At 40.1% G+C, this 25,816-nt stretch overlaps 1 protein-coding gene across 7 annotated transcripts in view; it reads left to right on the top strand.

The window, feature by feature from the left end:
• The window catches only part of EVA1A (eva-1 homolog A, regulator of programmed cell death), a 46,470-nt gene extending 27,176 nt beyond the window's left edge, over positions 1-19,294 (top strand). For 3 of the 7 annotated variants that reach the window (XM_074332234.1, XM_074332231.1, XM_074332232.1), the window contains 2 exons: positions 1,338-1,510; positions 18,048-19,294. In XM_074332234.1, the coding sequence (XP_074188335.1) occupies positions 1,465-1,510; positions 18,048-18,421 (420 nt within the window). In that variant the 5' untranslated portion in view covers positions 1,338-1,464 and the 3' untranslated portion in view covers positions 18,422-19,294. Of the gene's footprint in view, positions 1-569; positions 700-971; positions 1,073-1,337; positions 1,511-2,066; positions 2,205-18,047 lie in introns of those variants that run through there. The other 4 variants (XM_074332235.1, XM_074332233.1, XM_019750343.2 and 1 more) reach the window with 4 other exon arrangements.
• The last annotated feature ends 6,522 nt before the right edge of the window (positions 19,295-25,816 follow it).

The following is a 25,816-nucleotide window of genomic DNA, read 5'->3' as shown; positions in this document are numbered from 1 at the left end:
TTGGGGAATTAAAAATAATCTGATATTGTTGGAGCATTAAGCATGCTTGCATCTCTGTGTATGTGTGTGGGTGTAGCCTTGGGTAGGAGATGAATTAGGAGCTAAGGTAAGAGTCAGATACTGTGGAAGTGGATGTGTGTTGTACCATGTTTCCCCGAAAATAAGACCGAGTCTTATATTAAAGTTTGCTCTAAAATATGCATTAGGGCTTATGTTCAGGGGATGTCATCCTGAAAAATCATGCTAGCGCTTATTTCCTGGTTAGGTCTTATTTTCAGGGAAACACGGTATTAAGAACTTCAATGGAGATTAGTTGAATGATTGGGCCATGAAGTGAGGTGATCAGATTTGTGCTTTATAAGGATGACCTTGTTGATGAGAGTGGGTGCTAGATTGAGCAAGAAGTAGATGCTGGCAGAAGGACCACATAAGAAACTGTTCTAAAATTCCCAGAAATGAAATGATGAGATTTGCTCTATGGTAGAATGAGTGGGGATAGTTAGGAAATGGGTCTGAACTGAATAAGTGTCATCAAGATCTTTGCCACTTGTCTTCCCTTCCATCCTCAGGTTCTCTCTTCGAGGGCTTCTCTGAGTGAACTGAGTAATGATAACGCCACAGCTAGGGAGAGAATGTGCTCCCCCAGCCAGAGGCTGAGCCCCCGAATACTGAGATCCCAAATCTGTGGTCTGAACCCAGGTGATGTGATTCTGCCGGTGGGCAGTCTGTGGCAGTGCAGGTGTGTTTGGTTGGCCCATTGCAGTCACAGGTGAAGTTGTGGAGTTGGGGGCAGGGAGCAGGCCTGACCTCCCAAGTTCCTGTGGGCATTTTAGAATGGGAGCCACTTCAGCAGGGCTGGAGTAGCCAGCTCAGCCCCATTGCCAAGGATACACGTTTAGTGACCCATGGGATGAGACAAGCTGATCAAAGTACACAGGTGCCGTCAGGGCAGGGGAGCAGAGCCAGGTGAGGAGCAGGCTGGGCTTGGGGTGGCAGTGCAGTGATTCACATGACGATGGGCTGTGCCTCAGAGGCAAACAGAGGGAGAATGAAATAAAAAGTACCAGGAAAGGTGACGGAGAAGTGCTAAATGGGAAGTTGGGTGGATAGGGGGAAGAGAGAGGAGAAAAGCCAGGAAAAACAGAGATGAAAAGAGGTGCCATTTCCTTGAAAGCCAAGAAGCTGGGTGGAGCAAAGAGGACAGACTCTAGATCCCTGCTTGGGAAGGCTGGCTGGCATTTAAGAAATTGGCTCTTTGTTTTGAGCCCAGGCTACCTGGCACACAGCTGCAGGAAAGCAGAATGTGTTCTCATCACTCACTTTGTGTTCCCAAACAGAAGAGAAGAGAGGGAGGGGCCACACTGATCCAGCTCAAGCATCTCCAGGAGGCTCTCTGGATGCCACGTGGAGACTGCCCTTCTGCCACAGCACAGAGTCAGAGCCGGTGATTGGGAGCCTGCGGAAATGGCTTTACTCAGCAACATCCTAGCGGCCTATTCCTATGTCTCAGGTAGTAGTCCGGTCTGGGCTGGGCCAGGGCTGAGGCCTGGGGCTGGGGCTAGGGGCACACTCAGGAGAGAAATGCTTGCCTCCTAGCAGAGGGGGATCTGATATGCTGAGTTTTGAAATGAAAGGTCATCTGGTCTGAGAGTTAAGCGTGGCATTCTCTAATTTGGCAAATGGGGTTGGGCATTCTAAGAGCTTTATCTTGCTGAAAATGTTTGGTTTTCTTTTGGGCTTAAGTGAGTGAATGAAGTAGCCTGGGGCTGTGGTCTGCTTCTGTCATTAGGTATTTAACTCTGTTGTGAAAGGCCTGGACGGAGTATCCTCAGCCTGGCTATATATGTGCAGAGGATCTCAACCCCGTCCAGGTCCGGTGTGTGTGGCAGGAGGGGCACCTCTGTGTTTGGGGGGCTGTGTGAGGTGTTTGATAACCTTCTGGGAGACATGGAGAGAGAGGCTATGTGGGTCTGGGATAGTCTGATATTTACCCCATCCTTGGTTGAAAGTTGTACTCTTTTAGAAAGATAGCTGACTTTCTCCTTAAGATTATTTCTTGAAGACAGATGTTCTTCATATAATACATGAAAAAAGATGTTTTAAAACACATGAAAATATTCTTCAATCAAGCTGAAATTTAAAAAAAACCAGAACATGCAAATGCTCACCTGCTTGAATGACCAGACTGGTTTCCTGCTACTGGAGTGAGTTTTTAATTTTTTGATAGTTTGTTTTTACTGTGCTTGTTTCACCTGATGTCTCTCGGGATGTTGTATGAAAAGGAAGGGACTGAAGTTCTGATTAGATTTCCTCTGGGCAAAGACTAGGTTTTACTTTCTAGTTCTCTAAGCAGGGTTCATATGTGGTGACCTAAGAGTTCAGATGCAAAACCTGACGTTTCTATTTACAATGGAAAATCTGAGCCAGGGCTGAAGATAAGGGAAGCTCATGGCTTCTCTTTGTGAGAGGATCTTGTATGACGTGCAGCCTGATTTTAGAAAGGAAGACTTCTCAGGGCATACCTGGCTGGCTCCCTTGTGTCTGGCAAGATGCAACATGTAGTCTGCACATGTCTCAAATCCAGGGTTCTTCTTTCTCAGGTCCTTAGTCAGCTCTGCACCTTCCTAAGGAAGCCTAGTGCCTGGGGCCGCCTTCCCCAGGTACCCATCCATCAGAGGAATCCCAGCTTTGCTCTTTTTTCAAAGCTATTCTTGGGAGAAAGGACACTGGAGCTGGAAAAGAGATGTTTGAAACTCTGGTATCATATTCACCAGCAATTAAATGATGGTCCCCTCAGCTGTACAGGAAAGACACCCCCAAAATGAAATGGGGGTGCCAGGGAGGGTCTGGAATTTCCAAGGCTTCAAAGGACAGTTGCAAGTCAGCTGTTGCAAGAAAATATCTTATGTGAGAGCAAACAGGGTACTGGACTTTGGAACTCTACTCAGCACAGGAGGTACCTGGCAGTTTTCCATTTTGGCCAGCATGACTCTGAGTTGTGACCACTAAGTGTGGTAACTCATTGAATGGTCTGGTGTTTACTGTGTATCTTGTGATCTTGTGAAAGCTGTTTCTTTCCCCCCTCCAACCTTTCCCCTTCCCACCCCATATTCTAGGATTAAATATTTCTTGGGATGTAGGAAGACAATGCTTTCCTTAAGTATGGGCTAAGATAAAAAGGGAATGCAAGGAAATGGAAAGTAGAGTGGCTAAAATAAAACGTGTTCGATCCAATCAATAGACTTGATGGTTGAAAATTGATTCTGAGTGCAATGGGGAACACTGCCTGCCTATAAAGGAAATGAATAAAGAAATGGTAAAATATGAATGTGACTATAACACATAAAATTCATCATTGTTTTAAAACAAGAAAACAGAATAAGTGGATCAGAAGCAATAACAAAAAATATGATAGAGGAAAATTGTAGAAAATTTCCTACTCTTTTAGCTCTGTCATGTGCTCATTAGGCTGTGTCTGGACTTCAACTTCATGGAGCCCTTGACCCCTCCTATTTTCTTCTAGCACAGCAGTTACCTCTCATTTTATCCCCGCCCATCATTTCAGCAACACACTTGCTAATACACATGTGCGTAATTCTCTTATTCCTTTTCCAGCTTCTGATTAAACTAACAGGCAAATCCTAACTCTTAAGTGAATACTGCTTTCTCTCTTTGCACTCAAGTAACCAAATGCAGCCACATCTTTACAGATTAAAGTCATTAGAAATTCATGATATCTAACCTCAGCTGAGCCTTTCGAATAGTGCTTCAGTCTCTCCTATTTGCTTTTGGATCCATCCTGTTCCCATTCTTCACAATAGCCAGTTCAAACCATGACCATGCCAATAATTTTAAATATGTTTATCAAAATGTAGCCAAAAATGAAATGGCAAATGAAAACTAAGAAAAAATTGTAGCCGTGATGAAGAAGGGTTAAAGTTTATAACATATAAAGCGCTCTTACAAATCAATAACAGGTAAGTATACCAAAAGTAAAGTGGACATAGGACAAGAACCAGTAGTTTGCCAAACTTAAAAATACAGAGAGCTGATATAAAACATCATAAACAGCTCAAATTCTAGCAATTAAACAAATGCAAAATGAAAACAACAATGAGGTTAACATTTTATTTTACCAAATTCTCAAAGGTTTGAGTGATTAAATGTATAACTTCAGTTTTGGAGAAAATGTGGGGAGATGAGTACTTGCATATAGTGCTGATGGGATTGTAAATTGCTAAAACCTCTCTACAGAATGATTTAGGAACATTTGTCAAAAACCTTAAAAACATGTATACCATTTAGCCAACAATTCTACATCTAGGAATTTATCCTCAGGAAATAATTAGGGACATGGGTAAAAATTTTACTGTGAGGATAATTGATCTTATCAGAACTGTTTATAATAGTAAAAAAAAATCAGAAAAATGGGTGAATATTAATTGAAGTAGAAAGATGTTTATGATATGCTGTTAAGTGAATAAAGCTCATTACCAAACTGCGTATGCAGTATAATCCCATGTATGTGTGTGTGTTCACATGTATATATAACCACATTATATTGCAAATTATACGTGGATGCTGGGGTTGTAGGAGTGTGTGTCTGTGTGTTTTCAATTTTCTTGTGGTTAGCTATATTTTCACGTATTCTATACTTCGTTGATATTACTTTTATAATAAGTAATGTTATTTTATTGGAATTTAAATTTTTGAAATCTATGATACATGTATTTAAAAAATCACCACTATCCTACTCTTCTGACTTTCAGAGCCATGTGTTTAAATGTCTTGAATGTTACCACTTGGATATATCATAAGCATTTCAAATTCAACCTGGACTAGAATGGAATATTGTTCTTCTCTTTAAATATGCTCCTTCTTTTGTGTACCATCTAAGACATCACCTACACCAAAGATATAATTTTTAGCCTTTGATACATCTTCTTCACTGTCCATATCCAATTGCTTAGGATTGATCCATATTGCTTCTCAATGTCCCTCGGATATGTCCCCTCCACTTTATTTCCACCAATACTGAATTGGTTTAGGCTCCATCATGTTTTTGCCTGCCTTGACATAATGCCGTTTTCCATGGTCTACCTGCCTCCGATCTTGCTTTTTAGTTAGTGTTTTGAAGCAAAATGATATTTCCAAAATGTAGATGTGATGATCCAGTTCTTGTTATTTTTTAGAATCCTTTATTGGATTCTCATTATCTCTGGGATAAAATCCAAATGCTTTTGTACGGTTTCACAATTAAGATTGTTTTCAGTTGCAAATAATAGAAAACCTCAGGTTGGTGGCCTAAACACATAGGATCTTACCCACATAACAGGAAGTGTGGAGGTAGGTGGTTGCTTGCATTGGTCCATTGGCTCAAATACATAGAGACCAACATCTCTGTGATTCTCAATGCCTTTCTTTTATGCTTGTCATCTCATGGCTACAACGTGGCTGCTGTTGCTCTTGCTTTCATTCAAGATTGAAAGACGGCAATAAAAGGAAGTAGTTTCCTGCAGGTCTACTCTCATATTTCATTGGTCACGACTATGCCACATGGCCATCTCTAGCTGCAAGGGAGTCTGGAAAAATGAGAATTTTAGCTTTTTCAACCTCCAAACTGGTGGTTTATAACTGAGGTGACTTTGCCCTATAGGGGGATTTCAGGCAATATCTGGAGACATTGTTGGTTGTCACAAGTGGGGTGTGTATGTGGGGGGGCTGCTACTGGCATCTAGCTGGTGGAGAAACATCCTGAGATGCACAGGACAACCCCACCACAACAAACAATGAACTGGTTCAAGATATTAATAGTGCCAAAGTTGAAAAAACATGCTCTAGAGTAGAGGAAGCAAGAGAGAAGGGCCATGGGGGTGATTTGAGGTACTCTAGTCTGTAGTTTACTATGTGCCTTCCCAGGGCTTTTAGTGTCTGACCTACACATCTTCAGGCCCTTATTTAGTTATAGCCCTCCCTGACCAAGATTTCACTGCAGTCTTTTTAAACCACTTGCCAGGCCTTTTCTCCCTTTTTTGCTTTTGCACAGTCATTACTTTTTCCAAGAATTCTTTCGTCCAGTCCTCAACTAACTCCCTCCGAGTCTTCAGAACTCTCTCAGTGTCATCTTTTCCCCTCACTCCACACCTTAGCTTAGGTGCCCATCCATGTTCTCCTCACACATATTTTGTTTCCCTCTATCTCAGCATATGTATTGGAGGAGTTAGCATTTCTTTTATTTTTCTTTTCTTTTTTCAATTAAAGTTTATTGGGGTGACAATTGTTAGTAAAGTTACATAGATTTCAGGTGTACAATTCTGTATTACATCATCTATGAATCCCATTGTGCGTTCACCACCCAGAGTCAGTTCTCCTTCCATCACCATATATTTGATCCCCCTTACCCTCATCTCCCACCCCCCTCCCCCCTTACCCTCTGGTAACCACTAAACTATTGTCTCTCCCTGAGTTTTTATTTGTTTATTTGTTTGTCTTGTTCTTTTGTTGTTTTTGGTTTATATACCACATATCAGTGAAATCGTATGGTTCTTGCGTCTGACTTATTTCGCTTAACATTATAATCTCAAGATCCATCCATGTTGTCACATATGGTACTATTTCATCTTTTCTTATGGCCAAATAGTATTCCATTGTGTATATATACCATAACTTCTTTATCCATTCATCTATCGAAGGACACTTTGGTTGTTTCCATGTCTTGGCCACCATAAATAAAGCTGCAATGAACATTGGAGCACATATGTCTTTATGGATAAATGTTTTCAGATTTTTTGGGTAGATACCCACAAGAGGGAGTGCTGGGTCATATGGTAATTCTGTTTGTAACCTTTTCAGCAACCTCCACACTGCTTTCCATAGCGGCTACACCAGTCTGCATTCTCACCAACAGTGTATGAGGGCTCTTTTTTCTCCACAGCCTCTCCAACACTTGTCACTATTTGTCTTGTTGATGATAGCCATTCTAACTGGTGTGAGGTAATATCTCATTGTGGTTTTTATTTGCATTTCTCTGATGATTAGTGAAGTTGAGCATTTTTTCATACGTCTGCTGGCCATTTGTATGTCGTCTTTAGAAAAATGTCTCTTCAGGTTCTCTGCCCATTTTTTAATTGGATTGTTCATTTTTTTGTTGTTGAGTTGTATAGTTCCTTGCATATTTTGGCTATTAGCCCCTTATCGGAGACGTTGCTTGCAAAAATCTTCTGCCATTTGGTTGGTTGCCTCTTTATTTTGTCGATGGTTTCTTTTGCTGTGCAGAAGCTTTTTAGTTTGATATAGTCCCATTCATTTATATTAGCTTTTACTTCCCTTGCTTTTGGAGTCAAATTCATAAAATGCTCTTTGAACCTAAGTTCCATAAGTTTAGTACCTATTTTTTCTTCTATGAAGTTTATTGTTTCAGGACTTACATTTAGGTCTTTGATCCATTTTGAATTAATTTTGGTACATGGTGACAGATAGCAGTCCAGTTTAATTATTTTGCACGTGGCTTTCCAATTCTCCCAACACCATTTATTGAAGAGGCTGTCTTTTTTCCATTGTATGCTTTTTCCTTCTTTGTCAAAAATTATCTGTCCATATTTATGTGGTTTTATTCCAGGATTTTCAGTTCTATTCCATTGGTCTGTGTGTCTGTTTTTCTGCCAATATCGTACTGTTTTGATTATTGTTGCCCTGTAGTACAAGCTGAAGTCAGGGAGTGTGATACCTCCGGCATTGTTATTTTTTTCTTAGGACTGCTTTGGCTATTTGGGGTCTTTTGTGGTTCCATACGAATCTATTGATTTTTTTTGTTCTATTTCTTTAAAAAATGCTATTGGGATTTTGATGGGGATTGCATTAAATCTGTATATCTCTTTGGGTAATATGGCCAGGAGTTAGCATTTCTTGTTTCAACTATTTGCAAGCAACTCCTTTGGAGCATAATATAATAATTTATCATGAAGGTCATAATGTCATTAATATTAATAATCCTATTAATAACTTCTAATGGGGTTGTTAGAAAGATTAAATGGAATGATTGCTCTTTTTAATTTAATGTTTTGAATTGATAATACATTCTCCATGCTCACTCTTCCATTTCCTTTATGTTTTTCCTTAAAAGTCACCTTCTCTGCAAGACGTGCTCTGGTCACTCTGTCTACCTCCTCTCCTCCAGCATACGTTAAACACTTCAAATCCTCCTACCTATTTGTCCTGTTTTCTCCCTATCACCAACTAACATGCTACCTATTTTATTTATCTTGTTTACTGTCTATCTCCCCAATTAGAATGTAAGCTTCCAGGAGCACAGAGATTTTTTGTTTTCTTTTGTTGACTGCTATATCCGCAGCACTTAGAACAGTGCCTGGCACCTATTAGATGCTGAATACATCAGTGCATGAACATGGCTCAATGATCAAATAATATAAAAAGACATAGTGAGAAGTCTTACCCCAGAGCAACCCCCTCCATCCAGTCCCCAAGTTTGGTCCATCGCCAGGCTTCTCTGCATCCTTCCAGAGTTCTTTGTGCAATGTAAGAAAATATGAAGCTATAGTCTCATCCTCTCCCCTTTTAACATAGCATAGTGTGCATACTGTTTGGTACTTTGCTTTTTTCACTGAACAATATATTGTGCAGATATGTTGTATCAGTGTATAGAGAACTTTTGCATGCTTTTAGATAACTACATACTGCTTCATTGTATAGATGAGCCACAGTTTCACCAGTTTGCTGTTGATGGCCAGTGGAAATGGTTCAGATCTTTTCAGAGTTGTTGCAATAAATAACTGTCACATACATACATGTTCAAATACATTCCTAGAATAAACTCTCAAAAGTGGAATTGCTGGATCAAAGTGTATATACAGTATTAATTAAGATAAATATTACCAAATTGCAATTTAAGGAGCTTTATCAATTTACTCTTTATAAGAAGTATGAGAAAGTCCTGCAACAGTATTTTCAAACTGTTGGATTTCTGACAATCTGTTAGACGAAAAACAATATCTAAATGTCATTTAATTTCTGTTTTTCTAGGTCAGCAAATTTTTTCTGTAAAGGATCATATAGTAAATATTGTCAGCTCTGCAGCTGTATGGTTTCTGTTTTAACCACTCAACTCTGCAGTATTGCATGAGACAGACATAGACAAAACATAAATGAATGTGCTTGGCTCTGTGCCAATAATAAAACAGTAGTCGGGCAGGTTTGGCTTGGAAGCTATAGTGTGCCAATCCCTCTTTTAAATATCTTTTCATATGTTTAAGTGCCATCTATATTTATTGTTCTGTGAATTGCTCATATCTTTTGTCCATTTTCTTTATTGATTGTTGTTCTTTTTCTTAATGCTCCTCCTAGGTGCTCTTTATGCATTAGTTTTTTTTGTCTCTGTTACGTATTTCAAATATGTTTCCTATTTTGGCATTTATTTTTTGACTTTGCTTACAGTAATTTTTTTCAATGCAGGCGTTTTGGGGGTGTCAGTTTTTGTTGTTGTTGTTGTTGTTATTATTATTTAACCAGTATTCTTTGCAAGTACAGTGTTGTGGATTGGGTAGTAGTAAGCCAGAAAATGAATCACTTTTCCTATGAGATTGTCATGAATGAGGTGGTCTTTCAGCAGCGAGGAAGCCTAACCCACCATAATTCAACTGATAGTTACAAATTTGGGGATTTTCGAAAGCACTGTAGTTTCTGTTTTATATTATTCCCCTTTATACTGGGAATCCCGTGAGGGTTCAGAACCTTGCTGTCTCTAGCCCCAAAGGCATTGTAAATTTTTTGTGGAATAAATAAAGTGATCACTTATTGACCTATAAAATTTGGGGGGAAAAATTAATAATTGGAATATCCCCTCCTGGAGAGGGTTTGGTGAATATGGTATTTTCATACACAGCTAATGGCAAGATTAATTAATGTGTCACTTTTGAAAAGTGACTTGGCAGTGTGTATCGAGAGGAATAAAAATATGTATCCTTTTGACACAGAGATTCCTTTTCTGAGAATCCATCATAAGGCAGTAAATGAAAGACATAAACAAGCAAAAAGAAGGGGTGTTAAGCACAAAAATATTTCTTCCATCATTATTTTTAATTAAAAAAAAATTGCAACAACCTAAATATCCAAAGGTAGGAAACTTTGTAACTTGTGACATATTCACCTGATAAAATACTGTGTAGCTATTGTTCGGCTGATTGAGGGGAAGACAATAGACCAGGGGTGTCCGAACTTTTTTCAACGTTTTTTACCAAGGGCCATATGCGGTAAAATACACAAACAGCTGGGCCACTCACTCGAGGTGAAGTACGTATTGCCTCACCTGGTTTATTTAAGTAAACTAAATATATTTTTGGAATTTGCTGCGGGCCAATTAACAATGGATTGTGGACCGCAGTTGGCCAATGGGCTGCAGTTTGGACACCCCTGCAATAGACCGATAAAGAAAGGTGTTATATATTGTATGAAATGTATACCCTTGGAGGGAAGGATGAATCTGTAGAGCACAGATGATTTTCAGGGCAGTGAAAACACTCTGTATGATAGTATAATGGATGTGTCATTATACATTTGTCCAAACCCATGGAATATACAACACCAAGAGTAAACCCTAGTGTAAACTATGGGCTTCAGGTGAGTGTGATGTGTCAATGTAGGTTCATCAGTTTAAACAAATGTACCCCTCTGTCAGGAGGTGTTGGTAATGGGAGAGGCTATGCATGTGTAGGGGTGGGGAGTATATGGGAAATCTCTGTATGTTTCTCTTAATTTTGCTGTGAACCTAAAACTGCTCTAAAAAGTAGTCTTAAAAGCAGACAAAAAAGTATATCCAGATAAAAATATATAAATTGTATTTATATCCCAACTATAACCAAGTAAATAGAAATAAATATTTCTATGAGAGAGAAAAATGACAGAAGAAAACTCACCTCACTACACTGCATATTCAGGTAGTGAGATTATGGTGATATGATAAATTTTTTTCCATCCCCTACTCTTTTAATGTTGTACTAATGTATATAAATTTGCATCAACCTAAATGCCCAAAGATAGGAAACTGTTTTTGTAATTTGTGGTGCACTCATGGGATAGAATAGTTTTGTAGCCATTGTTAGGCTGATAGAGGGGAAGATGATGGACCAATAGAGAAAGATGTCATACATTTTATGACATTGCAATATGTATATACATGCATATTTATATGCACACTTGCATATATATGCATGCATACATCTATATACATATTTGTCCATATATAATAAATTTATTCACTGGACTTTTAGAAATTGTGTATTCATGATTTAATTCAACAAGCATTTGTGAGATATGCACCATGAGCAAGGCACTGTGCTAGATGCTCTGGAAATCCAGTGACTCATGGATTCTGCCCTCAAATTTCTTACTGTCATGTAGGAAAGATAATGGTTTTGTAACTAATTATAATACAACTACATAAAGTGCTGCCTAAATCGATGGGGCTAATTAATCCCATTCTTCCTCTTTTCTAAGACTCAAGGTACCGGAAAAGTATCAAAATACAGTATCAACTTCTGCAGTGTTTGAGCCAGATCAGAGAAGGGGTCAGGGCTTCTACCCATCTTCCCTTGAGTCCTAGGTTTGTAGGCCAGCAGGCCTGTCCCAGTACAAGTGAAGAAAAATGAAGAGAGTAGATTAGGCTGTTGGTAGGATAATGGAAGGCCTCTTCTGGGATGCCTACTGCTGGGGCTCACGGGGCTAAGGGAAGAGAAGGGAAGATGAAAGAGGTGAAAGCAAAGGAACATGCACCAGAGCCAGCCTAGTGAGGACAGTGATTTTCCAATGCTACTTATTCCTGAGGAAGAATGAGTCAGGGATGGGAGGGGAAGGAAGGAAACTTCCTCCAGCATTTCAGAGAGGGCAGAATTGTTAGCAGCGGGAGTCTTTGCTTTTCTATGAGAAGGGACAGAATCCTATAAAGAGACATCCTTGCAGTGCATTCAGATTTCAGAGAAGAGATGATGCTGAATACTTCCTGATTCCACACAAGCCCCGTTATTATCTTTAAGGCCTATTTTTAAAATTTCTTCCTTTCCACGGAAGGCATTGCAATCTTTGGGACCAACAAGAAAGTCCAGGCAGGGGAAAGGTTCCACTTGCATGGAGACCAGCTGACCTGGCCTGGGCTGGTATTGCTCTTCTGTCCTGCAGAATCTGCTGGGCTCATATGATCTGACCTCAGAGGGTGCAAATGAAATTAGCCCTAAGACCTCCACATAGGGCCTCTTCCTGCCCAGGGAAACAATGACCCTGCAGGAAGCAAGATATAGCAATACATTTATTTTTATTCATTGAGGGAAACCAACCGACAATAGCCCTCCCCACTCTGCTTCCCGGGCAATTAACAGCTGTCTGGATCTGCTCAAGACTGGGGCAGATCATTGGCCAAGAGGAAGTGACCTGGAGCAGAGGAGAGAAAAAACAACCATGATAGAGCTACAGTTTTGATTTTTTTAGAGGAATGATGAAGAGAAACAACACAAATCATATCAGCTCTGAAAATCAGCCCTGAGTCACCTGCTCAGGAGCCGGTGAGGCCCAGTAAACTCCCTTGCTCTTTCTGCTTGCTTTTACTTTTGGGATCCATGTCTGAGACTGCTATAGGCAAAAGAGGATGTTTTCTGATCAGGTAGCAGGACAGAGTGGATTAGTTAAACTAGAGGGAGAACAGTGGTTTCTAAGATAGTTCAGTAACCATCTTCAGAAATAACCTGTGTAATAGGTGGGGGTGAGGGCACAGTGTGAGATATACACTCACAGGGAAGGAAGGATGGGATGAGAAAAGGAAGGAAGGAAAGAAGAGAAAGAGGGAAAAAGGGAGGAAAACAGGTAGACTAGATAGATAGATGGATGCGGGGAAGGGAGGGGCAGGAGAAAAGAGTCAGGAAGAAAGAAAGAAGGGATTTGGGAATTTTTTTCTAGAAAGCCTTCTCAGATCCCCATATCTGAACTCAGCCTTTCCACTCACCTTTGTGTTTTTAGAGATTTCTCTTAATGCTTTGGTAGTAGCACTTCCTTTTGGTAATAAAACAGGTGGGTCAGCTTCCCTGCTGGATTGTTAAGCCCCCTCAGTCCTCTCAATGTTTGCTGAGTATCAATGGGACAGAGTTTGCTTTCAGCCTTCTTCACTGCACTCATTCATTTATTTATTTTTATTGTGATATAATTGACATATAACATTGTTGATTTAAGATAACAATGTGTTGATTTGATACATTTATATATTGCAATATGATTATCATAGTGTTAGGTAACACCTCTTTCACATTTACGTAATTATTATCTCTTTTTCTGTGGTGAGAACAATTAAGATCTAGTCTCTTAGAAACTTTAAAGTTTATAATACAATATTGTCGTGTATAATCACTGCACTGTGCATTAGATCTCCAGGACTTACTTAGCTACGAGTTGCAAATTTTACCCTTAAACAACATTTTGCCAATTCCTCAACCCCCAGCCCCTGGTAACCGGCATTCTACTCTGTTTTTACTGGTTCAGCTTTTATAGGTTCCACATATTAGTGGTATAATACAGTAGTTGTCTTCGTTAATTTATCTCAATTTTAGCATAATGCTCTTACGATCCATCCATGTTGTTGCAAATGATAGGATTTTCTTCTTTTTTATGACTGAATTTTCCATTATATGTATGTGTGTGTGTGTGTGTGTGTATAATGTTCTCATTATCCATTCATCTGTTGATGGACACTTAGATTGTTTCTATGTCTTGGTTACCATGAATAATGCTGCCATGAATAATACCGGGGGTGCCAAAAAAATGTATACAAGTGGTCACTTTGGTCAATGTTGCTCAAGCAGTAGATCGTTGTAATCAGAAGTATCTGGACGTTGGTGGTAACCATTTTGAGCACCTCTTGTAATTGCAGAAGTCAAATGTGACTTGTGTTCATCTTTTGTTATCGGTATATATTGAGTATTAAAATTTTAATGCAGCTTGCCTTTCTTAAAATGTGTATACACAGTCTTTATTTTTCCTTTACATCTGAAGGTTAACTTTGCCAGATAGAGTACTCTTGGCTGGCATTTCTTTCAACACTTAAGATAGGTCATTCTACCCACTCTTGGCTTGTAGAGTTTCTGCTGAGAAATCTGCTAGTAGCCTAAAGGAGGTTCCTTTGGAGGTCATATTTTCTCTGGCGGCTTTTAAGATTCTTTCCTTTTCTTTGATTTTTGACAGTTTTGTTATAATGTATCTAGGAGAAGGTCTTTTTGCATTGAAATAAAAGAATGATATATTAGCTTTGTGAACTTGGATATCTAAGTCTCTCCCCAGGTTTGGGAAGGTCTCAACTATTATTTCTTTACATAAGCATTCTCATCTTTCCTCTTCATTCTCCTTTTGGAACCTTGATTATGCTGATGTTTGTACATTTGATTGAACCCTGTAGATCATGTAGGCTTTCTTCACTTTTTTTCATTCTTTTTTTTTCTGTTTGCCTCTAATTGGGTTATTTCAAAATTCCTATCATCTAGGTCACTTATTCTGTCTTCCATTTGATCTATCCCCATTCAGATTTCCTCTACTGACCTTTTCATTTAATTCATTGAATTTTTCATCTGCAGTATTTCATATATATATATATATATATATATATATATATATATATATATATATAATCTCTTTGCTAAATTTCTCATTTTGTTCATGTATTTTTTTTCCTGATTTTGTTGAATTGTGTTTTGTGTTTTCTTGTAGTTTATCATTTTCTCAAAACAGCTATTTTGCATTCTTTATCCAGTATATTGCAAGATTTTGTGCTTGCTTTTGAGCTCAGTTATTTAAGGATTAATATCTTTTTGTGATTAGTTTTTTTTTCTTGATTCTTTATGTTCCTTATAGTTTTGTATTGCTAATTTTGCCTTTGATGGAGCAGACACCTCCTCAAATATTTACTAGTTGCCTTCAGATGGAGTAACTGTTGATCCTGTTATATCTGGGATTCTCTCTGACCTTGTATTTATACACCTGCTGTGCATTTCTTGTTCGCTTTTGTGACAGAATTCTTAAACTTTTATACCTTTGGTTCTTACAACTCACCTGGCTGGCTGCTGGAAACCTCTTTCCTGTTTCCCAGAAGGTGGAGCTATAGCTCAAGTTTCTGAATTTTTCTCTTGCCCACAGATCCTGGTCTGTTTTTCTGATGGCACTCCATTTACCTAATTCACTCTTCTGCTAATCTTGGAACTCACACAAGGAGCCACTGCGGGGGCGGGGGGGGGGGTGAGTTTATCATATGGGGGTTTGGGGCTGCCCACCAGCTCGTGGGTAGATTCGTGCCTGAGGTTCTCCCAGAGGTTTATTGGTAAACTTCCTGCTGAAATCCTGAGTGAAGTCAGCAGGAATCACGTCACTTTAATACCCTTTGATATTTGTATCTGCTTCTTTCTCAATATCCTCCCTACCTCCAGTCATGGAGGTCCCGCTACGGTGATCTGGGTGTTGCTGAAGAGAAATGGGTTCATCCTACAGCATCCATCACAGCTGGGGTAGCCGCGCACACACACACTACTCTCCTTTTCCCCCTGTGGAGAGGTCACCATGGGATCATTCAGTTCTCTGCTGTGTCACTTTCAGTGCTGGAAGTTTCTCTTCTCCTTTCTGCTGAATCCCAACTTGTTTTGTTTGGTTGCTCCAATGGTGTGCTGGAATCTCCACTCTGACGAGATGGATTTACAAATTCTCTTTCTTCTGTGGGTATCTGCCCAAGTTGGCACTCTCTAGTTTTTTCCCCAACTGCTCTGGGAAGATTTGGGGTAGGTCCTATCTTTGCCTATTACAAAAGAACAGGTGGGCGACACTCCTCCCAGGTCCCTTGGCATATGTTGTTGGATCACACAACGCCCATAGAGATGCTTTGGTTTGTGGATGTGTGCCTATTTAGCTGTTTAAAAAAAGTGTGGGGGGTGGGGGGCAGGAGCAAGAGGTAGGGATGTCTCACATGCCATGATGCTAATGTCACTCTCTTTCACTGCATTTACGTTGTATGTTGATTACTCTTGTATTGACTGTTCATATTTTCTCATTTCTTCTCTACTCTTCTCCTCGTACCTATGATTTGTATTTATTTATTCACATCCCTGTAATATTGGTGGGGGTTTCAGAGAGAAGATGGGATCATAAGCGTATACATTCCATGTGCTATGTTTAGACTTATAGAGACTCTTGGGGGTATAATTTAGAATACATTGTACTTCAAAATGCCTGTGCCCTTTGATGCAGCTGTTCTATTTCTAGATAACTAACCTATGGAAATCTGTGTTCATTAAGAGATGTGTACAAGAACACAGGGACATTGACTCTAGCATTGATCGTAATAGTAAAAAATTGGAAACAATTTATATGCTATCAATAAAGAAATGGTTAAATAAACTATGATAGGTCTATACTACAGAACACTATGCAGCAGGCAAAAAGAATGCTATTGACATATCTGGAAATCTAAGAAATATTCTTAAATTTGAAAAACAAATATGTGTCATATATTGTCCCAATTATATTCTTAAAAAACCCACAAAACAATGTATATTTTAATTCATACTTACCAGTGAATATAGATTATGGAAAACGACATTGCTTATGTCAATCATGGGTCCTGTCAGATTGACAGTGCTCTATGACTCAAGGCCAGGCATATCCCCATGTTCTCACATTTACCTAGAAAGGGAAAGCTGTTCACCCAAAGGGTTTCATTCTGCTGAGTACATCATACAAGGATCATCACAGGGCCCACTAAGCATATTGTTCATCAACAGAATGATTTTTTTTTTTTCCCTAACCAAGGAAGAGCTCAAATTCCTTCCCCACAAGTTAACCTGATGAGGTCATTCCAAAATGCCTACCCTGGCTTTTAATCTGTGATTGTAACAATGACCTATTGCTGTGTGCTGTGTAGCAAATTACCTCAAAACTTAGTGACTTAAAACACACACATTTAGTATCTCTCAGTTTCTGTGGTCAGGAATCTGGGTTTGGCTTGGCTGGGTTCTCTGGTTCAGTGTCTCCCACAAGGTTGCTGCAAGACCAGGACTGTGGTCACCTCAAGGCTTCACCAGGGAATGACTGACTTCCAAGCTCGCTGACATTGCTGCTGGCATCATTCAGTTCTTTGCAGGCTATTAGGCAGAGGCCACGCTTAGTTCCTTGCTATGTGGGCTTCTCTGCAATGTGAAGCCAGCTCACCATATGGCAGCTGGCTTCATCATAGCAAACAAGTGAGAAAACCTAGAGTGAACATGAGCAAGTTGGAAACCAGGAAACCAGTCTTATGTCACCTAACCTTGGACTCTTTCATCACTTTTGCCATATTCTATTTGTTAGAAGCAAGTCGCTGGGTTCAGCCCACTAAGTCCAGCCTTCAAGGGGGAGGGGCTTGCATAAGAGAGTGAATACCATGACTTGGGGGCATCTTAGAAGCTGCCTACATTTGTTGACAAGGCCTGTGATGGTATATTTAGGATGAAAGACACCATTTGTCCTTGGTTTTATTTATAAATTTGTCGAGAAGAAGGGGAGGAAGAGGAGGAGGAGGAAGAGAAAGAGAAGAAGGAAGAGGAGAAGAATAAGGTGCCTACAACTGTGGTTAAAAGTTTAGTCAAGGGCTTGTAGGAGCAAATGCAGAAGCAAAAATTTTTCTAGTATAGGCGAAAATAGGCTTTAGACAGATGCATCGCTTAATCAAGTGATATGTAAGCATAGTTGCTTGCTTATAATAGGTGCTATTTTTCTTTTAACTTTGCATTTTGAAATAATCTCAGATTTAAAGTTGAAAGAATAGTAAAAGAATCCCATACACCCTTTATCCAGATTCACCATTTGTGAATAATTATATTCTTGAATACATTATGCAGTTTGTCATATGGGAAGGCCCTGTCTGTAACCATCAAAGCTTTGGGGTCTGGCAAGAGGTGTGCAGGTAGGTTGGAGTCCTGTTCTCTCTCTGCACGTAGAGTTGTCCTCTCTCAAATGCTCTCTTTTGCCTCCTCCTCCTCCAGAAAACCCTGAGCGAGCAGCTCTGTACTTTGTGTCTGGCGTGTGCATCGGGCTGGTCCTCACCCTGGCTGCCCTGGTGATGAGGCTCTCTTGCCACACAGACTGCCGGCGGCGTCCCCGGAGGAAGTTCCTGCAGGACCAAGAGAGCAGCAGTGACAGCAGCGACAGCGAGGATGGCAGCTCAGACACAGCGTCTGACATCTCCATCCGGAGGCACCGCCGCTTCGAGAGGAGTTTGAATAAGAACGTGTTCACCTCGGCAGAGGAGCTGGAGCGTGCGCAGCGTCTGGAGGAGCGGGAGCGCATCATCAGGGAAATCTGGATGAATGGCCAGCCCGAGGTGCCTGGGACCAGGAGCCTGAACCGCTACTATTAGGGGCAGGACTGCTGGAAGGCTCCCCGAAGGGAGTGGGTCCCCAATGAGGGTGGGCACAGAGAGCTGAACGCAGTTCTGCTACGGTTACTGCTGGCGCAGGAGATGAGCAGGACACCCCCGTTTTCTCCTTTGGGATGAGATTTGTGGAGCAGTAGAAAAACCCCATCGGTTCATCAACCTTTCCAGGCCTTGGAATGGTGCTGCAAAACACTCTCCCACCATGTGGACGGAGATGAGAGAAACAGGACTACGGTTTCTCTTGATTTCTGAGGATCTCAGAGTTTCTGCGGACTTCATTGCTATGAGTTATTCCTTTACAAAAGGAACGGTGGTCATAGCGTGAGGGCTAGGAACAGCAGGGTGAACTTTCTCCAGTAAATGCAATTTTCTAAATGACTTCATGCTGTGGAAGTTATTCTGATCCAAATAGCGTGAGCCATACTTATTATTTAAGGCTGATTTTTTAAAATCTTGTGTTGCAATAGCAACCTCGTCCATTTGAACTGGCACCTCAGGGATTAAAATCCTAATTTTTAGTATAGTTCCCACCTCATTCATGAAAATGAATAGAATTAATGTATTATGGGAGATGTGTCAGTGAACTAGACAATGACATTAACCTCAAAGGATGAAGGGTTTTATTTTAAATAGTTTATAAGATATCTATTAACATGCATGTTTGAAAATGCTGCATAAGAATAAAAGCTGTGTTTTCTCCCCTTTTGAAGAGAAGAAAATTTTGTTATGACTGTAGATAATCATGATTTCAAACATTTGTTTAAAAAAAAATCCAAGTTTGGATTGCCAAGAAAATAATGGGAATGGGAAATGAGGAATAAAGCCAAAATTAGGATGGGATTAAAAACATAAATGTTGCATAAAATCTTTTTTGTTTCATGTCTGTCTCTCTGGTTACCTTAAACAGCAGCCCGTTTATATAGGTGGGTTGGGTCTTTTGTCAGGCCTTTCAAATAATTGGAGAATTGAGAGAAATGGAAAAACTGGGGAATGGAGAAATGGCCCCTGTGTGATTATGGGCTTTTCATTTTCTTTATGTTGTATGTTATGGTTACAGTATAGTTGACTGATTGTTAAGCAGATAGGGAAATAGAAGACTTACCTAAAGTTAGAGATAAGATGGCGGCCCTATATGGAAAGGGGAATTTGGTTGGGAAGGAAAAGAGAGAGACAGGGCTATGCCACATTTAGAAATGGGTTACAGAGGAAGAAGCAGCCTCCTCCAGCCTGAATAATGAGTTTTATCTGTCATCTCCCTTCTCTTAGCCTGTCTGGATGCCCCAGAGCCTGCCTACTGGGAGGCTCTCCCCTGTCCACTTGCTTTGTCACCGTGCCTGAGAGGGGGGTCGGGAGACATCCTCGGCTGGGGTTTCTACTACTTTAGCAACCTACTCTCTGAGATAGGGGCTTGGAGGACTGTCTTAAGATGTGAACAATCACAAATCTCTATTTACGATGTGCTTGAAACCCTCACAGGCTGGCCTGACTATATCATTTTGGGGTGGCCTCATTGGCTAGTAACAACTGCCAAAAATCTAGTTAATCAGCATCTCTGAATCTGGGTTCCCACCCTTGTGGTTTCAGTCCCTTGACAGCAACGCAGGAATCATCCCATTCCCCTGGGCTTTAAATGAACATTATCTATCTTGGTCTCTGCCTCTTATAAAAATGAAACAGTGGGGAAACTGCCTCCACCCCCCAGGATGCATCCAAAGCTGGCAACGGGGAGGGATTCACCCCTTGTGGCAGGGACTATGGGGGACTGCAGTGGTGGAGGTGTTTGGGAAGGTTCTGGGACATCTGGTTGTCCCAGTTCTCATTCCAATGTCCTAATACCTTTCTACCAAGTTCATGAAGTTTCCATTTTTAGGCTTTGCCTGAGGCACAAAATATACTAGGCAACAGTTTAACTCATGGTTTCACTTCCATATACCAAGGATTCTAGTTTTTCAGCCAAAGATAGGGAAACCTCCTTCTCTATCTTGACCCAAGCAGTTTCATATTTTAGGCACGTCTGCAGCATGAGCCAGGACATGCCATTTTTATGGCAAAGCCACTGGAATTGGCTTGGATGAGACCAAAAGTTGAATGGAGTGGGGTCTCAGGAATCACCAGCACAGGGCAAATGGTGTTAGTAGGGTTGATGGAGACGCCAATATTGGGCCCATCTGTGTCTGCACATGGGGTGCAAGGGAGGGTTCAACAAAGGAACAATGGCTTCTGTCAGCACTTCTGTCAGAGAAAGCTGCCTCTCCAGCCCTCACCCTGAAGCTAGTTCCTTCCCATATGTCCCTGGTGCCTTGAGCTGCTGCTCCAGCACTGGAGCTCAGAGTGAGTAAGCCCGTCAGCGAGTAAGTCCATGTGTGGAATGTCTGGGACTCCAGAAGCCCTCCATGTCACTCAGCCACAACCTCCTCTGGTTTTCAAAGCCAGAAGTTGTGGGGACTTCTTTTCCCAGCATTGGAACCCTAGGCTGGGGAGCCTGTGTGGGGCTGTGACTCCTTACTCCTCAGGGCAGGATGTCTGCAGCCAAGGTATCCCTCCCAAATTTTAACCACCACATGCGGGTGTCGGGCCAGCCCATTTCACATCTTTGCCCTTTTTACCTGTCTCTATGTAGCTTCTTCATATCCATAGTTACAAGACTTCTGTTCAGCAGACTTCAGATTGTTCTCAATGACGATTATTCTGTGGTTTGGTTGTAATTATGATGTGGTTATGAAGGAGGCAAGTGCAGTGTTTTTCTACTCTGCGATCTTGACCGGTTATGCCACTAGGTTTTGAGAGGTGGTTTGTTACACAATACATCACTGGAGAATTCTTCAAACTGCATTCACCTTCTCCCAGACCCACTGCTCTAATCTATATTTTGTACAGGCATACATTTCTATGTCAGGTCATGACAAGACAAGTTGCAGGGTTACCCAAGTCAGAAATCTGGGACTGATTCCAGGTTTTTTTCTTTTCCTTTAAACCTCACATATAACTAAGTTAGCAAATCTTCCCAATTTTAAGTTATCTATATTTCTTGTGTCAATCTTTCTTTTACAACCTAATTCAAGCCCTTATTATCTGGACAACAGTAAAAACCTCCAAATTGTTCTCCAATTCTCGTCTCCCTCAAAGTCATCCTGAATTTAGACACTAAAGTGATCTCTATTAAATGTGTAGCTCTCCATGTGTCTGTCCCTCTTTTATCTTCCCTACGTTTTCCTGTTGCTTATCGAAAATGTCCAAATGCCTCTAGATAGCATGCCAGTCTCCCCATGAAGGCCCCCACAGCTTCATGACTTGCCCCTTTGTGCCCACTTTTCACTCCAACAATATTAAATTGCTTATAGTCCTCTTCCACACAGAATGAGCTAATCATTGCTTTGCCTAAAATACCTTTTCTCCACTCTCTTTCTCCCTCTCTGCCACTCACCCTAAAAGCTCCGCACAAGAGTTTCATCAACCAGGAAGACTTCCAAGCCTTCTCCAGGCTGGGCTGTGCATCATCCTCTAAGTTTTCATGTGTCCTATGCTTGCTATGATCATTGCTATCACCACTTTGTTGTGAAATTATCCATCTGTGCCTCTAAGGCAGGGAGTCTATTATGTTCATCTTGGGTCCCAGCAGGATGCACAGAGCCTGTCACATCATATGTTTTCATCAGTTATTTATTGAACTGTAGTATAGACTATGGTGTATTCACCAAACTCTCTTTCCTCTGCCTCTTGGGCACATAGAAGGACTGCATTTCCCAGTCTCCCTTGAAGTTAGAGGTGGCCATGTGACCAAGTTCTGCCCAATGGACTATAGTAGGCTTCCCTAAATGACATTTGCATTTGAATTTGCCTTCCACATGATCCTCTATACTCCCTTTCTCCCTATGTGCTGATTGGATGCACTGAATCCAGCAAAGAATTCTGTGGCTTTAGGGGGTGGTGGAGCCACAAAATAGAAAGGACCTGGGTTTCAAATGACCACACAGAAGGCCACCCACTGACCTGGAACATGCACATTGTACTTTGTGTGAGCGGAGAGATGTTGATGAAATGAATTCCTGGAGGACTCTTGACATCTCTGGTTCCAACTCTATTTCTACTGTGTTTTCCTGAAAATAAGACCTAACCAGAAAATAAGCCCTACCATGGTTTTTAGGATGACATCCCCTGAATATAAGCCCTAATGCATCCTTTGGAGCAAACCTTAATATTAGACTCGGTCTTATTTTAGGGGAAACATGGTAGATAGGCTTACTCCTAACTCATTCTTCATGAGTAAAATTGATCTTAAATTTTTAGAGGAAATTCTAGAGGTCAGAGTAACACTCTTATTTTTGGAACAATTTTTCTTTACTACTTTTAAGTTCCTTTTTTAAAACAATTTGATTGCATATGTACTGTGAAGTGATTACCACAATAAGGTTAGTTAACACATCCTGCACTCAGATTTACAACCTACTCTCTTAGCAAATTTCAAGTATACAATACAGAATTAACTACAGTCACCATGTTGTACATGAGATTCCCAGATGAATATAAGATATTTATCTTATAACTGAAAGTTGTACTTTGACGAACATCTCCCCATCTTTCCGACCCCAAGCCCTAGAAACCACAAATTTACTCTCTGTTTCTATGAGTTCAACTTTTTTAGATTACAAATGTGAGATCATGCAGTATTTCTCTTTCTCTGTATGACTTATTTCTTAGTGTAATGCCTTCAAGGTTTACCCATGTTGTCACAAATAGCCGGATTTCCTTCTCATGGCTGAATAATATTCCATAGTATATACCACATCTTCTTTATCCATTTATCCATTGATGGATACTTAGGTTAATTCCATGTCTTTGTTATTTCCAATAATGTTCCAATGAGCATGCAGGTACAGATATAGCCTCAAGATAGTGACTTTGTTTTCTTTGGGTAGATACCCAGAAGTGGAATTGCTAGATCATATGGTGTTATAGTTCTGTTTTAATTTTTTGAGGAACCTCCATACTGTTTTCCATAGTGGCTGTACCAGGTTACATTCCCACTGACAGTGTGCAAGGGTTCCCTTTCTCCATATTCTCACCAACACTTATCTCCTGTATTTTTGATAATCGTCATTCTAACAGGTGTGAGCTCATGTCTTATTGTGGTTTGGATTTGCATTTTCCTGATGATTACTGATGTTGAACATCTTTTTCAGGTACCTGTGGCCATTTGAATATCTTTAGAAAAGTATCTATTGGAGTCCTCTGTACATTTTTAAATCAGATTATTTATTTATTTATTTATTTATTTATTTATTTATTTATTTATTTATTTATTCATTCATTCATTCATTCATTTATTGAATTATATTACTCTTTTAGATATTTTAGAGATTAACTCCTCAACAGATATAAGATTTGTAAATATTTTTTCCCATCCATAGGTTGGCTTTTCATTTTGTTTACTTTTTTCCCTACGTAGAAGCTTTTAGTTTGATATAGTCCCACTTATTTCTTTTTTATTTTGTTGCTTGTACTTTTCGTGTCACATCCAAAAACTCATTGCCAAAACCAGTGCCAAGAAGCTTTCCCCTATGTTTTCTTCTAAGAGTTTTACCATTTCAGGTCTTACGTTTAAGTCTTTAATCTTGAGGGGTTTTTTTTAAAAGATTTTATTGGGGAAGGGGAACAGGACTTTATTGGAGAATAGTGTGTACTTCCAGGACTTTTTTCCAAGTCAAGTTGTTGTCCTTTCAATCTTAGTTGTGGAGGGTGCCGTTCAGCTTCAAGTTCTTGTCCTTTCAGTCTTAGTTGTGGAGGGCGCAGCTCAACTCCAGGTCCAGTTGCCGTTTTCTACTTGCAGGGGGCACAGCCCACCATCCCTTGCGGGAGTTGAGGAATTGAACTGGCAACCTTGTGGTTGAGAGGATGCACTCCAACCAACTGTGCCATCCGGGAGCTCAGCGGCAGCTCAGCTCAAGGTGCCATGTTCAATTTTAGTTGCAGGGGGCAATGCCCACCATCCCTTGCGGAACTCGAGGAATTGAACTAGCAACCTTGTGGTTGAGAGCCCATGCTCCAACCAACTGAGCCATCCGGGAGGCAGCTCAGCTCAAGGTGCCGTGTTCAATCTTAGTTGCAGGGGGCAGAGCCCACCATCCCTTGCAGGACTTGAGGAATTGAGCTGGGAACCTTGTGGTTGAGAGCCTACTGGCCCATGTGGGAATCGAACAGGCAGCCTTTGGAGTTAAGAGCATGGAACTCTAACCTCCTGAGCCACCAGGCCGGCCCTTTGAGTTGATTTTTTGAATGGTACAAGATAGCAGTCCAATTTCATTCTTTTGCATGTGAACATACAATTTTACCAACACCATTAATTGAAGAGATGATCCTTTCCCTATTGAGTATGCTTGACTCCCTTGTCAAATGTTACTTAATCAAATATGCATGGGTTTATTTGTAGGTTCTTTATTCCATTCCATTGGCCTGTTTTTTATGTCAGTACCATACTGTTTCAATTACTATAGCTTTGTAATATAATTTGAAACCAATAGGTGTGATGCATCCAGCTTTGATTTTTTTGCCCAAACTTGCTTTGGCTGTGTGGGGTCTTTTGTGGTTCCATATTAATTTTAGGATTTTTTTTCTATTTCTGTGAAAAATGCCATTGAAATTTTGATAAGAATTGAATTGAATTTATAGATGGCTTTGGGTAGTATGGACATTTTAACAACATTAGTTTTTCCAATCTATGAACAGAGGCTATTTTTTTTTCCATTTGTTTCTTCTTCAGTTTCTTTCATCAAAGTCTTATAGTTTTTCATATACAGATTTTTCACCTCCTTGGGTAAATTTATTCCTAAACTTTTATTACTTTTGATAAAATGCACTAATGTAAATGGTATCATTTTCTTTTCTTTCTTCTTCAGATGTTAATGTATAGAAATATAATGGATTTTTGTATTTTGATTTTGTATTCTGCAACATTACTGAATTTATTAGTTCTAAGAGTTTTTTTGTGAAGTCTTTAGGGTTTTCTATAAGATTATGTCATCTGCAGAGATAATTTTACTTCTTCCATTTCTATTTCCAGTGTACTTTCTAAGTTCAATTAAGCACAGAGAGTCTTACAAAAAGTTCTTACAGGTTTGTAAGGAATGGATTTTCATTCTTGAAATTATAATGGCTGCTCTTAACCTCATTGATGCCTTTTATTCCTTTTTCTTGTCTAATTTCTCTGGCTAGAACTTTTAGTACTGTGTTGAACAGAAGTGGTGAAAGGGGAATCCTTTTCTTGTTCCTGATCTTAGAGAAAAAGTTTTCAACCTTTCAACAATGAGTATGATATCAGTTGTGGGTTTGTCATATATGGCCTTTATTATGTATTTGTTGAGAATTTTTGTCATGAAAGGA

Source organism: Rhinolophus sinicus, linkage group LG05 (assembly GCF_036562045.2).
Source record: "Rhinolophus sinicus isolate RSC01 linkage group LG05, ASM3656204v1, whole genome shotgun sequence".
In the NCBI taxonomy this organism is placed as follows: Eukaryota; Metazoa; Chordata; class Mammalia; order Chiroptera; family Rhinolophidae; genus Rhinolophus; species Rhinolophus sinicus.
The sequence above is the reverse complement of the archived record's forward strand: the minus strand, read 5'-3'. Positions and strand labels throughout refer to the sequence as shown.